Source organism: Liolophura sinensis, chromosome 4 (genome assembly GCF_032854445.1).
Source record: "Liolophura sinensis isolate JHLJ2023 chromosome 4, CUHK_Ljap_v2, whole genome shotgun sequence".
Classification (NCBI taxonomy): Eukaryota; Metazoa; Mollusca; class Polyplacophora; order Chitonida; family Chitonidae; genus Liolophura; species Liolophura sinensis.
This window is the reverse complement of record NC_088298.1, coordinates 2,101,383-2,117,922: the sequence shown is the minus strand read 5'-3', so window position 1 is coordinate 2,117,922 and position 16,540 is coordinate 2,101,383. Positions and strand designations below refer to the sequence as shown.

Genomic DNA, 16,540 nt, shown 5'->3' with positions numbered 1-16,540 from the left:
GCGCGACACAATACGCAACGTTTTGCTCTTGCCACATCGCCACCAGCATCAGAAACGGCGTCGCAGCAGCGTGAGACCGGGAATGGGAACGGAGACAGGGGGACCCACAGGTAGCATGCTCAGGACACTGTCAGAGATCGGGCGCAGGTTTTCAGAACATGGAGGACTGAGGGCAAGAGGTGAGATCTTGTTTAATTTGTTTTTCTGTTTTTTTATTTTGTTTTGTCTTGCATTATAGAACCCTGAATGAGTCATTCTGCTCACTGGATGTGTTTTCTGTTTTTGTGCTCAGCCTTGACTTGAGCTCCTGTGGGTACAGTGTTTCAGGGTCATAGGTCATGGCCTCAGTGTGTGAATGTTGTGTCTGTTATACCTTGGACTTAAACTTACAATTGCTCACATAGAGAATGCATGTAAGAAGACATCAGACCACTGATAACCTGAAATTTCTTTTGTATTTGACTGAGAATTTTGTACAGTTTGCTTGTAGATTCTCTTTCAGGAATATATTTTACAGTTTGATAAAACCTTGTTACAAGATGTTTTTGTTACCAAACTCGTTCAGTCTTAAAAAGTAAACTTAATTCAGTTCTATATGATTTGTATGAAAAATATGATTTTAGACAGGATGGAAAATTTCTATCGAAGTGAACATTATTCTGCAGTTTGAAGTTTGTGGTATATGAAATATCCTCAACAGGGGAAGAAGTGTAATGATTCTAGTTTCAGATTTTTTTTCACATTCTACGGGTCATCTTGAGCTCCCTTGATTGTGGTAATTATGAAGTCAAGAATGGTCAGAAATTATGGCCACGTATATAATCCGGATACTGAAACTGACAGTATAATTCTAATTATGTACCTGTAATCAGTCGTACCTGTAACAATTTATAATAACAGAGTGATTAGGATCATCTTGATGTTGTGTGTATATACAATAATTCCTATTCCGTAATGAACTAACTCCTCAAATGTTTCAGTATATATGGACTTTACACCAGACCATTTTTACAGAACTTTGTGAATCCATTTGTTGTCACTTTTTTTTTTTTTTTTTTTTTTTTTGGAAAAATAAGCTCACCTCAGGGATCTCAATAATTAAAACAACGACTGTGGTGAAAAATTGTAATGAGAACATTGTATGCACAAAGTTGTGTGAAAGTCATAGCTGGTGTGTGCATTTGATGTTGTGCTCTGCAGCTGCGGTTAATGCTGTTTCATTAAGGACTGAGAAGTAGGAGGTCAGAGGTGTTCGTGGAAGATGTTGATAAGACTTAATCAGCGGCCATTCAGATGGACTGGCATTCTGCTATTTCATCCAACCAGATGGCAGTTTCCAGAATTCAGATGTGTGCTTCTTGCAATCTAGCGACATTTTCTTATTTCTACTTTATGTGGTAACCTTGCCACCAAATCTACTTTCTCTTCGCCATACTCACTGTCCCAGAGTTCAAATCTCACTTCCTCTTGTTTTTATCCTCACTTTGATATATGTGGAAGATCTGTCTTAATGAATAGTGTATATTCACATCTATTTCTGACTTGTGCTTTTTTTTTTCTCTTTCAATTTCTTTTTTATAAACAATTTCCAGTTGACATTGAAACCACATCTGTGCATCAAATACATGTGAATTAACATTAACAGACATGTATGCTTTCAGTGGAACTTACATTTACTTAGTAAAACGACATATACTATATTTATTTTTTGTGCACATGTAAGTAGGTATGCTACATGTAAGTAGGTATGCTACATGTAAGTAGGTATGCTACATGTAAGTAGGTATGCTACGTGTAAGTAGGTATGCTACATGTAAGTGGTACTTCATATGTATACATGTACATGGACTTTTACAGTAATATTACAGTAATATTTACATTTTATGTAAATAGACGTGTGTAAAATTTAAGAGATGCATGGAAGAGAACTATATAAGCAAGATTATGGTTTTAAGAGAAGTGTTATGCTAAAAGTAGTTAATAAAACAAAAAATGAATTGTATTTTTAAGTCATGATGATGTTTTTATAATATTTTAATAATGGCTTTATTTTATGCATATTTTGTGTCAAGGGTCGGAAATTTTGGAAAATGACGTCATCATTGAACTTACCGAGAATGCCATTTTGATAGTAAATGATATCATCTATAGTCATTTGATAAAAAACAAAATGTAACATATCTGTGTATAAATTAAATTATGCAGAAATGGCCACTGATACCTGCACAATAGACTTGTAGGATTTAAGGCTTAGATTTAGGAATTTGCAGCTATATCCTTATCCCTGTGTGAAAAAATAGGAAAACATGCCATATACATGTAGGTGGAGAGAATTTTCAGCTTTCACGATTTTCCTCAGTAACTTTTTGGAAAACCAAAACATTTGAAAGTTTTATGAAACACTGAGTTGATTTCATACCTGTCATTGTTTATGAACGCTGTCAGGCTCTCAATCTACATTCAACACTGGTAGGTAATATATTTTGTGTATACATTTACGTGGCAATCATGGTTTATATGTTTTGTGTACCAAATGACGTTAGTAGCTGTTACCATGGTTACAGGCCACGGGAACCACCCGCCTCACACCCACGTCTCGGGTGACTCTGGACACTTTCATGCGCCGGGGAACTCCGGTAAATATTTACTTCCTGTATAGGTGACTCATGCAGCAGTCAGTAAAGCTTTATTAACAAGAAATCTCACCGTGATATGGCGGTTATAGTGCCAGTTAAACCATAACCACTTGATCAGTCACTCATTTTTTTTTAATTAGTAGATGGAGATGTAACGTATCATTAGAGCTGGAATGGAAATTAACATCTGATAAGATAACAAATGAGAAATTCATTAGTTTGACTATTAGATGTCATGTATTCCAGCTTGTTGGGGGTCCACTCAAATTTTAGTTTAATATGATAACACATGAGAAATTTATTAGTTCAACTATTAACTCCTGCATATACAATATCAACTTTTGTGGGTAGGCTACATTTTTTCCTTTAACTTTAATCCGACATGATAACACATAACAAATTCATTGTTAACTCACATATTCCAATCATTCTTTATATTTTGTTGTAGATTTTAGTCTGACATGATAACACATGAGAATTCGCTATTTTATGCATTAACTCCTGTATTCCACCATTTTTGAGTACAATATAGACTAGTCAGATTAAAGATTAACACATGAGAAACTCATTATTTTATCTGATAACTCCTGTATTCCACCATTTTTGAGTACAATATAGACTAGTCAGATTAAAGATTAACACATGAGAAACTCATTATTTTATAACCATTATTATTAAGTTAAACTGAATCATGTATTCCAGGATTGTTTTTTTTTTCATGGTATATAAATTTTAAGCCAGATATGATTACTCAGAAGAAATTCATTATTTTGACTGCCACATGTAACTCCATATATTTCAGCATTAACTTTTGGCTATTTTTTGATATATTTTTATTCTGGCATCATTTAACGTGAGAAACACTTTTTGATTAGGTATTATTTCCATGTATTCTAACATTTTCTAAACTCTTCCGACCACTACAAGCAGCTGAACTATAAGTTGCTCTGTCTGTCAGCTGATCATTCAAATCCAGGATTAAGATAATCTGAGATTAGGGTATCTATCTTAACCCCAGGTCAAGCTGTTGGCATTTATCTGTTAACAACTTAACATCGAGTCTCAATGCCAGATACAAGATAGCAGAGCTATATAGTGAAAATTCTGTCTTGATGATATAATGGTACATATTAAGCATATACATGTGCATGCAGGTACTTGTACCTGTACAGACCGGCTCCCATAGCACAGTTGGTAGAGCGTCTGCTTCTGGGGCAGTAGATCCAGGCTCAATCCTGGGTCAGGTCACACCTAAGACCTGGCAAAAAAAGAGGAAGTTGTGACTTCCTCACTTGGTGTTCAGCATGAAGGGGATAGTGCAACGACTGGTTGACTCGTATCAGTATATTAGCTCGGGCGGGGCGGCTTACTTGTCTTCGGTAGGTCGTCTCAGTGAAGCAGCATTAGATAAAAGAGCGGTGGAAATCCATCCTGTAACAAGGAGGCACATTACATATACTCTAAGGATTCCTTCATTGTCATGTGACTGAAAAATTAAGTACGAGGTTAAACCCTAAGCACTCACTCACTCACTTACTGTACCTGTATAGGCTATATGGTTTCAAGTTTGCAGTGGTTTTTTTTTTCTCTAAGCAAGTGTATCATTTATAAATTGTTTGTAAATGCTTTCATTATTTTGCAGAATTATAACCAACTCAATTGTTTTTTCCTTGAGAAGCATTTATATGTGTATACCTGGCTCACTTGTGTGTAACCCATGCCTTGTGTTTTATTAGGTGTGATTTATTGCCCCTTCGGATCAGCTGCAAGTTTATTTTAGACTGATCAAAATGAATGAATGAATGAAGATATGACTTTTTTTTAAATGTATTTTAAATGCTAGAAATGATAGAACATCTTAAGAAAAGGCATTTGTGTGTTGGTGGTTGAGAAACAAAACTCGTATTATATAACCAAGGTATGAATTGATAAGTTTGCATAATTAGTTAATTTTTGGAGAGGAAAGCTTATGGACTTTGAAGTGAAATAAACATCCTGTTACCATGGTTACAGGGTCTGGCAATGTGCGCATACGGACGAATTCTTTTGGCTACCTTATGATGGGCGAAGTTGGTAACTATGGCAACAGATTTGGTATCTGTTCTGCTCTAACCAGATGCCTTTTGTGTTTTAATAATAATTTGCACATTTGATGCCAGTGAATTTATCATGGATGTATTTACATGTATGTATAACCAGGACTGCTAATATGTGTATCACTTACGTTGTAGACTTCATCGATTCTGATTATGACAATATGTGAAAGAAGAAAAAACAAAAAACAAAAAAATATGCTCGCACAAAGGAAAAATTAAGATTTTACCTTAATTTTATAAGCTTTTCAATCTCCTCTGCAGCCTATATTTTAAAAGATTATGAGAGAACTAAAGGGGGTGGAGAAATAATTGTAATAATTATAATAATAAATAATAATAATAATAATAATAATAATAATAATAAGCTTGCATCTCAGGTGACACATAAAGATCATTTTTGTATTGTCATTTGATTAAATAACTGTATTTAACCTAATGTTTGAGATGAATGTAAAAATGCGTTTTCAGAAGCCCATTTAAAGATCAACACTTTTCGTTGTCAACACTTACATTTTTCGGAAAAGAAATTAACCAAGCTTCCCAAACAACTCTTAAGCAGCCCTGTAAGGTGATTGAATCAGTTTGAATTAAGCAAAATGTGTTACCTGAGAAATGATGAACTTAATTCAGGTGAAATACAGTGTATGGCTCTAGATAGCCAGTATCATACATGTACCGTGTGTTCTGACCATTGTCCCTGCTTACTTTGTATATAATCATGACACTGTGGTATTATGTGTGTATAAACCAGCCTTCAAGTATGTGCTCACTTGTATGATATAAGTTGGTGGCACATTAAACAAAGATGCAATTAGTTTCCAGACATCATTAATTAAATATTGAAAAATAAATAAAACAGTAAGTGTTTACATTTGTAAAAATTTAAAAATTTTTGTATAAAAACATGAAAGGCTACACTAATACTTATGGCACCAAGATATATGTAACTCTCCTGTCTTCATGCTGGTGGGATAAAAAAAATTATTTCATTTCACATTGGTGAGTTTAAAAATTATTCGCTTTCACATTAGCTTGTTCCAAAAAAGTACTTGTTTTCACATTGGTATGTTCAGAAAAAGTATTTGATTTCACATAGGTGTGATCAAAAAAAGTGCTTGTTTTCCCAGGGGCGTGGCCTAAAAAGTACATGTTTTCATTTTAATGTGTTAAAAAAAATCACTCGTTTTCACTTTTGAGTGGTGAAGATACTTACTCATTTTCACCTTGGCGCGTTAAAGACACACACTCATGTTCACCTTGGCGCGTTAAAGACACACACTCATGTTCACCTTGGCGCGTTAAAGACACACACTCATGTTCACCTTGGCGCGTTAAAGACACACACTCATGTTCACCTTGGTGTGTTAAAGACACACACTCATGTTCACCTTGGCGCGTTAATGACACTTACTCGTTTTCACCTTGACGCATTAATTACAATTCACTGGTTTTCACCTTGGCGCGTTAAAGACACTCACTGATTTTCACCTTGGCGCGTTAATGACACACACTCATGTTCACCTTGGTGTGTTAATGACAATCACTCATTTTCACCTTGGCATGTAAAAGACACTCATTCATTTTCACCTTGGCGCATTAATGACACTCACTCATTTTCACCTTGATGCGTTAATGACACTTACTCATTTTCACCTTGACGCGTTAATGACACTCACTCATTTTCACCTTGACGCGTTAATGACACTCACTCATTTTCACCTTGGACAGGTGTATTTTAAAGCATATTTTTCTCTACATAGGTGTATTCAAAACTCACTCTACTTCATTTTGGTGTCATGAAGTGTTAATTTTTAACTGTCAGTGTATGCAATCAGAGATAAGCATACTGTCTTAAAGCCAATTCAAAACGGCAATATTAAACAAGACCCTTCATGTGTCTGCTAGAGTCAATAATAATGAATTAATATGAATATATGGTAAGATATATATATATATATATATATATATATATATATATATATATATATATATATACCAGTACCTGGCTCAAATTTCACAATTATAACTCTAATTCCATATCAATAAAAACTCAATAACAAAACTGTAAAAATTAACTATGTAATATGATACATATTTTGTTATTAAACTTTAACATGTATAGACTGTATAATGAACATTTTATGAAGAGAAGTTTGCCTTAATTTTAAGTATCCTGATTTTAACTGATTTGTTAAATGTTTAAAATCAATTTTGATCAAAGATTCTCATTTATAGTATACTTGTAAATAATTTCCTGGTGCATTTTAAATGTATATTTACCAAAAAGAGTGTATTTTGAAGAATATAGTACCTGAGCCAGAGATAATGTGGTCATTCAAAAAAGTTATGTGAATTATTCACAAGTAAAAATGAATTTATATCCAAAAAACATGTTGCCAGTTCCCTCATTAATTTGATGCTTTGATAATAGCACTGTTAAACATGTTTGCCGTGGTGACTCCGGTTTTTGCAGGGCAGCTTGCAGCTGGTCTCTGCATTCCTAACTCCCAGCCAGAGGCAAAAACAGTTTCAGGTAACTGCACCAAATCATTTGACATCTTCAGGTTTCCTAAAGTTGCTGGGATGACCTGGAGCCCACTTAACATCTTCAGTTTGTCTGGTGGTTTTATGATCTTCAAGATTGTCGGAAATTTCCTAAGCCTTGGATGAAACCATTTGATGTCTTGAGGTTTCCTTAAGTCACTTGGATGACCAGGAAACCATTTGACCTCTTCAGGTTTCCTGAAGTGGCTTGGATGACCAGGAAACCATTTGACATCTTCAGGTTTCCTGAAGTGGCTTGGATGACCAGGAAACCATTTGACATCTTCAGGTTTCCTGAAGTGGCTTGAATGACCAGGAAACCATTTGACATCTTCAGGTTTCCTGAAGTGGCTTGGATGACCAGGAAACCATTTGACATCTTCAGGTTTCGTAAAGCGGTTCAGACTATCACCATATGATTCAGTATTATTTTCAAATCGTGCGGTTGTTTAATGATCATAAATTTGTAGCACGGGATTGCACTTTGTCAGCTAGGCCATGTTTATGAGGTCATGAGTCAACAAGCTTCTCAAGGGTCCTGCCATTTTCAGGGATTGTTTGATTCCTGTCAAATTTGGGTGTAATGCTAGTGACTAAAGGCCTGGTGCCTATAAAATGTACATTTATACAAACCATGACTGACCGAGATTTTCGTGCGTGATTAGTTCGACAGCTGACAAAGTGTAAACTTCATTGAACTTCAAATGTTTGTCTCGGTCATTAGTAAAGTCCTTTTTGAGACATTAACTATGCCACGTGAAATAATGAACGTAGAGAAGTGCTTCCCAATTCTGGCAGTAGATATGGGTTTTGACTATGTACTCTTAACACATGCACGGTGGAATTTATCTTATTGTATGTTTCATAAACATTTTATCATTTGGGATTTGAATTCTTTGTGCTCTTTGCCACTACCGTCTTTTTTGTACAAATGACTTAGTTACCGTCATTGACTAAGTAATTAGCACCTTTTATGCATTCAACATCAAACGGTGCATTTTCTCATTTCTTGTTTTTGGGCACAGTACAAATTTTCACTTCAGGTTCAATTTGTGTTTAGTTTTTGTTTTGTTTTTGGTCTTATCTTGTTTATTGTTGACATGTATGATCGATGCTTATTTTGAAGCCATATTTAATTTCAGGACAACAGTTTGGAAGTGGACATCTGAACATACCAATGTCTGGTAAAACATACATTTTGTTTGGGGTCATTAGAAAGATTTCATTAACATTTCCCTCCTTTTTTGATTTCATATCATTTTCGTTTCATATTGTATTCCATGTTTATTTCATACCATGGATGTTAATTTCATGCCATGTTCATTTCATAACATGGATGTTAATTTCATACCATGTTCATTTCATCAAGCTTGTAGTGATTTCTTCGCACTTATTTCATGCTTTAAATCACTCACCAACACAATCAGTTATACTTTTACACTTTTTACCATAGATTATTCAGTTATTTTTAATTTTCACATTTTCACACATTATGTTCAGATTTAAAAGTGTCGCCAGCTTGCTGTAATTTCACTCACGCACAATATCATATTCCTCAAAACGTGGACATTATAGAACTTATAAACATAAAACTTAAATTAAATTAAAACTGAATTAAATGATAATTAATACATAGTGTTATAATCCACAATTTTCTCAAGACATTTTTTTTTTATTTTGTCTTCATTTTTTCTTTATGCATACATGAAAGCTGGTAGTTATTTTCCTTTTCATTAATAACTTAACTTGCTGCTTTACTTTTCCTCTGGAGTATATAGTTTTTTTGCCTCTTTAAGTGAATTTGAGACTTCAAAGTCTGGAATTAATTTTTTAAATTGGTGCTGGATATACATGAAACATGTAACTGGCAAATTCTCCAGCTACCCACTTTATCAGAATGTTACAGTGTTGTTAATACATGACAGTTTTGTCCTCTACCAAAAAGCTTGTCGCTGTCGAAATACTATTAGATGCCAGAACACCGTCCACAGCCCATGTCCTGCTACTTTAGCTTATTTCCAGGTTTGCACCTTATTTCTCTGCAGTAAAAGCTAGGTACATGTAGTGATACATTTTCTCCCCCTCTTTTGTGAAACAGGTACTTTTATTTTCACTTGACTATAGTTGATACTTTTTAGTATTTTCCCCCAATAGTTTCCAAGTAGTTCCTTTGTAGATGTAGCTTGCTTCTTCTGATAGATTACTGACCACTTATTCTAACCCTAAATTGCCATAGATTTTAATAAAATCTAGTGTAATAATAACTTGTACAGTCATTCTCCAACCTTTTCGCATGTTTGCAGGGTGTTTACTCAAGCATATTCTTAAGGCTTTATTCCGTGTTGACTGATAAAATTATACTTTTTGTGAAGCCCTGAAAATGGCCAATCCAACCAATGTAGTTTTGTCTCCAAAATCGAATTAAAAATATGTATAAATTGCGCTGAAAGTTGATCTTTCGTATGTGAAAAGGTTGAGGAAGTAGGGTATGTGTATATTTGTAACAGTGACTGTAAGGTAGGCCTATATGACAAATTTGAAACTAATATTCGCCCAGAAGCTGATGTTACAATGTAATGTACACATAAATGTTAAAATAGGGCAACATGTTACAGAAAACGGGTCAAATTCAAGCTTATTTTAACAGCGGTCATTTCAATTTGAATAATATTGTAGTAATATCAATATGAAGTTATTATTGCTATTATTATTATTATTATTATTATTATATGTTGGTTTAGATATAATAGTTTCATTTACCTGGGGACACATGGAGTTGCACTGTTCCAGGGTATCTAAGGGTGTAATATTATGCAAGATTTAGCATGATTCAAATTTGTTGGCTTAAGTTGAATTTTTTGTTTTTGTTTTAACATAAATGGCTTTGGCAGGAGAAAGTGTGTTGTCAAATTTTATGTTTTCTTATAAATGTATAATACGAAAGAGGCCATTGCATGCAATTTCCTTATATGTATCTATGGGTCTTTATGGTTTGATTAGCCAAATTGTCATTATTACAATGTACATCAAACTGATGATAACTCAAAAGTTAATTACAGTTGAAGGACATGTGCTCTGTGGGCCACACCAGGAATTGAACTCGCGTCACCCGATACAAAATACAAAATGAGCTAACTGAGGAAGATTTTCACTGCTGTCATATTTAACTGAACTGCTGATGTAAGCTTCGGAGAGCTGGTCTTGTTGCTACACTTTGCCAGGCTCTGATTGCAATTATATAAATGAAATAAGAGAAATGAGATGTATGAGCAATCAAATATGAGAAAAATGAAATAATGTCGAATGTGTAGTAACTAAATTTTCAGCTTTTGGACTCATTTAATTTCAGCTGGTTCTGCGCGGCGTGGGTTTTACCCTCGGACATACAGCCATGGTAATACAGATCATAGGGCGTAGTTGTGGAAATTCGGGTTAATTTGCACTTCTGAACAGCTGGCTTTTCTCTCTGAATCACTCATGCACAGCCAAGCTGATTAAGCCATTTTTTTGGATGACTGATTTTAACCCTAATCCTGCGAGACACCGATTGGCTTTTTGCTTTAATATTGAAATGTTATTAAAATCCTCCAAACTGGGAAGGAAAGGGTGATGAACAGGCAGTTCATTTAAAAGAATTAAGCCCTCAAATCGGATATTCTGACAAAGGAATTTTGAACTTCTTGAAAAGCTGATGGCTTCAGAAGTTAACGTTCCAAGCATTGTGATGGAAGTAGCGAAGGATCACTGGAAGCCGGTTCGTAAAGACTGACAGTAACATTTGAGCAGACCGTGACAATTTGAGGAACGTTCTGGTTCTGATGTAATTTGTACATTTCCGCTAGTTTTTGGCATGTATAAATAATTCCTACAGAGTTGTGTAATATTTGTATGACTATAGTTTGCCCACCTCTTCATACATTCAGGGAAAGAATGCTGAGGCACACTGTATTCTGCCTGTTTGTCAAAAAAATAAAAAAATAAATGACCGCTCTCAAAATCTTTACATACTTTTTTGATTTGGTATTGCAATGCATGCCTGCATGTTTAAATTAAACTCTCTTACAACTTGCAGCGTTGTATAAATTTTAGGTTTTCTGCTTTTCTCTACCAAAGTTATTTTTCAGGCTTATATAAGGCTGTAGATAGCTTTGCTTACATGGTCAGCCTCACTTCTATAGATGTGTTGGATTTGCCTGTAGGCAAAATCTCAGTTTCTCTGCCTGAAGCTTTTGTGAAAACGGACGATGATCAGACAATCTTCTGGAAGCGGTACTGGAAACTTTGATCTGTTTATCTGTTCCCTTAGAAGCTGTTTTTTGAAGATGATGATCAATAAAGAATAACGCACGCTGTTTTAAAAACTATAATGATGAATCTAGTCTCTCTGAAGGGTTTTTAAGAAAGTAATAAACATTCTTAATTGCCCCGAGAAAGTTTTCTAGTAACTAATGATCAGTCAGGTTTCCGAGGTGGATTTTTAGAAACTTTTGATCAATATGGTTGAAAAGAAGCTTGTTTGGAAACAAAAAAAATTGATTTGGTATTCGGCAAGATTTTTAAGAAATAGAACTTGTTTTAACATTTGCGGGAAAGTTTCTGAAGAGTAATATTTAATCTGGTTTAATACCAGAAGCTTTTGTCTACCAGACGTGTTTCTGGAAACTAATGAGCATTCAGTCTGGCCTCCCAAGAAGCTCATTTGGAAAACTAAAAAATGAGTGTGGTCTCCCTTAGGTTTTTAACAAACCTAGATGATGAAGCTGGTCTCTCTCTAAATTTTTTTTTGTACAAACTAATAAACCGTCGTATTTCCAAATTCCTATAAAAATAATGATCAATCTGGTTTTCTGGAAGAGTTTTTTCTGAAGCTTACCAATATCATCTCCCAGATATGTTTTTAGAAACTAATGAGCAGTTGGGTGTCCCAGAAAGTATTTTGATGAATGTGTTATCAATCCGGTCTTCAAAAAGTGCCTTTAAACCTTGATGGTGATGTAGTCAGAGCTGTTGACTTGTTTCTGGAATGCTTGCATATAGAGACTATAAAGATAAGTCTAATATGGCACACAGTTTTGCAGTTAAAGCCAATACACTGAGTGGCTACAAAAACTTCGTGTTCTTCTGCACTCTTCTTCCAATCAGAGGTTAAATCAGGCATTCTTCTTTTTTTTTTTTACTCTTTTTTGTGCATATCTTGTAACGGTTTTTTGTTTCCCTGTCTGTGTGTGTGTATGTTAATTCCATTGGGGACACGAAGCACTTTAGGGCACATGCGCATTAACTAGGCGATAGCAGATTTTGTAAACCACATGCACAAAACGCACGTCTACAGTATCATTGTCACCAGCGCAGCGGGTGTGTCAGAGACACGACCCAAAAGCTATGAGTTACAGCAGAACTTAGAACCCAGTTATAAACACGTAGCTGCAGTGGCATTCATTATCTGGGCCTGGATGTTCAAAAGTGTATTAGCTAATAGCGGCAATAAGTCGTATTACATTTTTTCAATTTTAACCAGCTACCATTACAGCTGTACAAAGACAAACCAGAACAGCAGTAGATTTAGTTTATGTGCAGTATACATGTACTTTCACAGAAATTTGGTGTGTTGGGGGGGGGGGGGAGGGGAGCAAGTACGAAGCTGAAGACTTGGTTTAAGGTTAAATCTTAATCTAGTATTAAGTCTTAAGAAAGTTTTGAACAGCTGGGCCTTGCTTCTTAGTTACCCTTAACTATGGGCTATGGGATTAAATACCTTTAATTAGGATCCTATTGAGCAGTCATGATACGAATGTATGATTATAGTTGTATTGATGATATTACTCTGATTAAACTGTACATGTATGTATTAACCCTCGTGAAGTTTGGAAATGGTGTGTAGGTGATTGAACTAGTTTCTGTTGTATTAATGGAAAGAAACATTTGTTTAATCTTTTCTTTGTTTCTTCTTTTTTTTTTCTCCAGTACGTTTGATTTTCATGTACATTGATATCAGTTGCTTTCTGAACTACATGTTTGTACTAATTCAATGTCACTTTCAGAGTTTCTTACGTACTTGCTATTATATTTGCTCTTAATTTTCAGATTTGTATGTGCGTGTTAATTAGTTTGGATTGAAAGTTGTAAGACTGTCTCTGATCGATGTTAAATTATGATGTGATACATTATCGTATTATTTTATAAAATTTACTGTTGGTAGTTCACTATTCCACTCGGCTGCCACAGATGTGGTATTCTATCTTAAGCATGTGTGTCATTCTTCTATGCCTTTTTCTGTGTTTCCTTAAACTCTGTGACATAAACTGGGAAGGATGTCTCACACATAACTTCCACACCCTTTTGCCACAGATATAATCTCACAATCACTGCTACAGCAATTTAGTGAAAAAAAAAACAAAAAAAAAACGATATAAACAAATCACAGTTGAAACTTCAAAAACTACTGAAAATGACATGCATGTACTTAATTATAGATTTTTCTTTATTCATTTCTTTCTTTTATTATATTTTTTAATAGTATAAAATTTAACACATGCAATTATTGGAAATCAGCATGTCAGATGGGCTGGATTTAATACCACCACTTTTATGCAGATAAAAGTGAAGTTTTTTTACACATGGAGATGATTTACATGAAGAAACTTCACCAGAATTCCTCCCAAAACTGAAGCTATAACTGTAGAAAAGTTCAGTTACATTTTTATTACCATACCAGATGTTATCAATAATGCCCAGAAAGTCCAGAAAGAATGCACATATTTTGATATTTCAGTTTTGTAGAAATATCTTCTGGTAAAAAGTACACTAGTTCTTCAGAAGAAAAAAAAAACAGCTTGAAATGTACATGTTCCAGATACAGTTTTCTGCAGCCCTTCAGCAAACACTCTCTTTAGTAGTTTTTGCTTTCTTTCAGCTTTATACAGTAACTATAGATGTCTTTCACCTTTATATTCTAGTTCTCTTTCACCCAATACTAGCTTTACAATAGTTTTCTTTCACCTCACACTATAGTTTTCTTTCACATTATACTGTAATTTTCTTTCACATTATACTATAGCTTTCTTTCACCTCACACTATAGTTTTCTTTCACATTATACTATATTTATCTTTCACCTCACACTATAGTTTCCTTTCACATTATACTATAGTTTTCTTTCACCTCACACTATAGTTTTCTTCCACATTTTACTATAGTTTTCTTTCACCTCACACTATAGTTTCCTTTCATATTATACTATAGTTTTCTTTCACTTTGTACTAACTAGTTTTATACTACTTCTCTTTCACAGTTTTTAAACTAGTTTTCTTTCACCTTATAAAGCTGGCGGTGTCAGATACAGTAACACACTCAATCAAATCACCACTGCTTTGCTAACAACCCTGCCCCTGCTGGTTGCTCCTCTGTTGTACAGCTGACATGCAGGCCGTGGCGGAGAAGTTCCACCAACAGCATGGCAATTCACCTCTCCTGAAGAGAAACCCCCACAGCTCACCCAACATGGAGCAGCTGAATGGTGGAATTCATGAATCTGCCTCCTCGGCTAACCTCAAGGTAACTACTCTAGATCACCTCATGTTTCACCCTTATGCAGATTTCCTGATCCTAGGAAGGTGATTTCAGATTTGTTTGGAAGCTAGGATGATAGATGTCTGGCAAAATGTTTCAGCACCAAAAGTAATGTTTTACCACATTTATTTGCTGTAAAGATGCTTTTTTTTGGAGGTGAAATATTGGTTCTAATTTTGAGTTCCTTTGTTCTTACGAACATTGTGAAAAAATTGTTTGACACTGTCAGGACACGACAATCTGCATATGAGTCTAAAGTCATGGAGGTTCGTGTATTTAGGTAAAACATGTGGAAAAATGCTTTATATCTCTTATTGGTAGAACTTTCCGACCTTTTCCTTTCTTCTTTTTACACGTATAGTAGTGCATGACCAGGACTGTTGGATCTATATGAGGGCTTGTACCATTTTTTATCATTGATCTTATGCCCTGTTGTGGTTGTAGTTGAACCAGAACTTCATGAGAAAGATCCCAGAGGGCGCTGAGGTGGCTAACATGATGGTGGGTGAGGTGGATAGCCTCAAGTACCAGGTGTGCGCCCTGGTGAGGCTTTGTGAGGCACGGATCATTGGGGACATGTCTGAGGTGCCCATCCCCACCCGCTTCCTCTTCTTCCTGCTGGGCCCTACGGGCACCATGACAAAGATGGTGGAGATCGGCCGCTCCATGTCCACCATCATGGTGGATCAGGTAACTGTGAAAACATCTCACCTCAAATTTTGGCACGGAAAACCATGGAAATGGCGATACTAATTTTGTTTAAAATTTATGTTTTACAGGTGAACCAACAACAAAAAAAAAAATGGAAAATAAAGACTGAAAATCTGCCTTTTTGTTTTATCCGATGTTAATGTTTTTTCAATGCTTTCCAGTCAGGTAAATGTGTCCTCAAGAGGAGGATTTACCAAAATGGCTTACATTTTTCCACAAATTCGATAATTTTCTAATTTTTATTTTGTTGTTAAACCCTCCTCCTACATTGAATAAAGATTTATTCTGTTGGTAATACATCTTTTAAAATTGGTGTGGCCTCAATTTGCTCTATTCTTTAATAGGGTTCCATAGACTTATTTATTTATTTGATTAGTGTTTTACACCATATTCAAGAAGATTTCACTTATACGACGGCAGCCAGCTAGTGGGAGGAAACTGTGCAGAGCCCGAGGGAAATCCATGACCATCAGCAGGTTGCTGGCAGACCTTCCCACTTACGGCCGGGTTTGTTTCAAACATACTTGTAGGATGATAATCTTGTAGAAGCAGACATGCAGGCCCTACATGTAAGTGTTAAGTTTAAACTCCAAAGTAATACTTACATGTTCTTTTCCTCACGAGAGGCAATTTTCGGAACAAATTTTTAGGGCTAATGCAGTATTTAATATGACATTATGCCAGTGTATTGTGCATAGGCTTGACCTTGAATGTTGACTTTGACCTTGAATGCTGGTCAAATCAAATCCTTCATCATGTCAGTGCCATGATGACTTCTCTTTTGTTAATCATTAGGTATTCAGAGAGGTCGCTTATCGCGCCAAGAGACGCCAGGATCTCTTGGCTGGAATTGACGAGTTTTTGGACCAGGTGACTGTGCTGCCACCTGGCGAGTGGGATCCGAACATTAGGATAGAGCCACCTGCGAGTGTGCCCTCACAGGTATTCAAGCTGCTTTCAGCTATTGTCTAGCATTTTTAAGTCA

The 16,540-nt window shown here is 35.4% G+C and overlaps 1 protein-coding gene across 1 annotated transcript in view; it reads left to right on the top strand.

Annotated features, from left to right (window-relative positions):
- LOC135464692 (sodium bicarbonate cotransporter 3-like) overlaps positions 1 to 16,540 on the top strand; it is a 59,149-nt gene that overhangs the window by 24,682 nt on the left and 17,927 nt on the right. Inside the window, 5 exon segments of the mRNA XM_064742190.1 lie at positions 2 to 179; positions 8,419 to 8,460; positions 14,690 to 14,829; positions 15,289 to 15,534; positions 16,351 to 16,497. Coding sequence (XP_064598260.1) covers positions 2 to 179; positions 8,419 to 8,460; positions 14,690 to 14,829; positions 15,289 to 15,534; positions 16,351 to 16,497 — 753 coding nt within the window.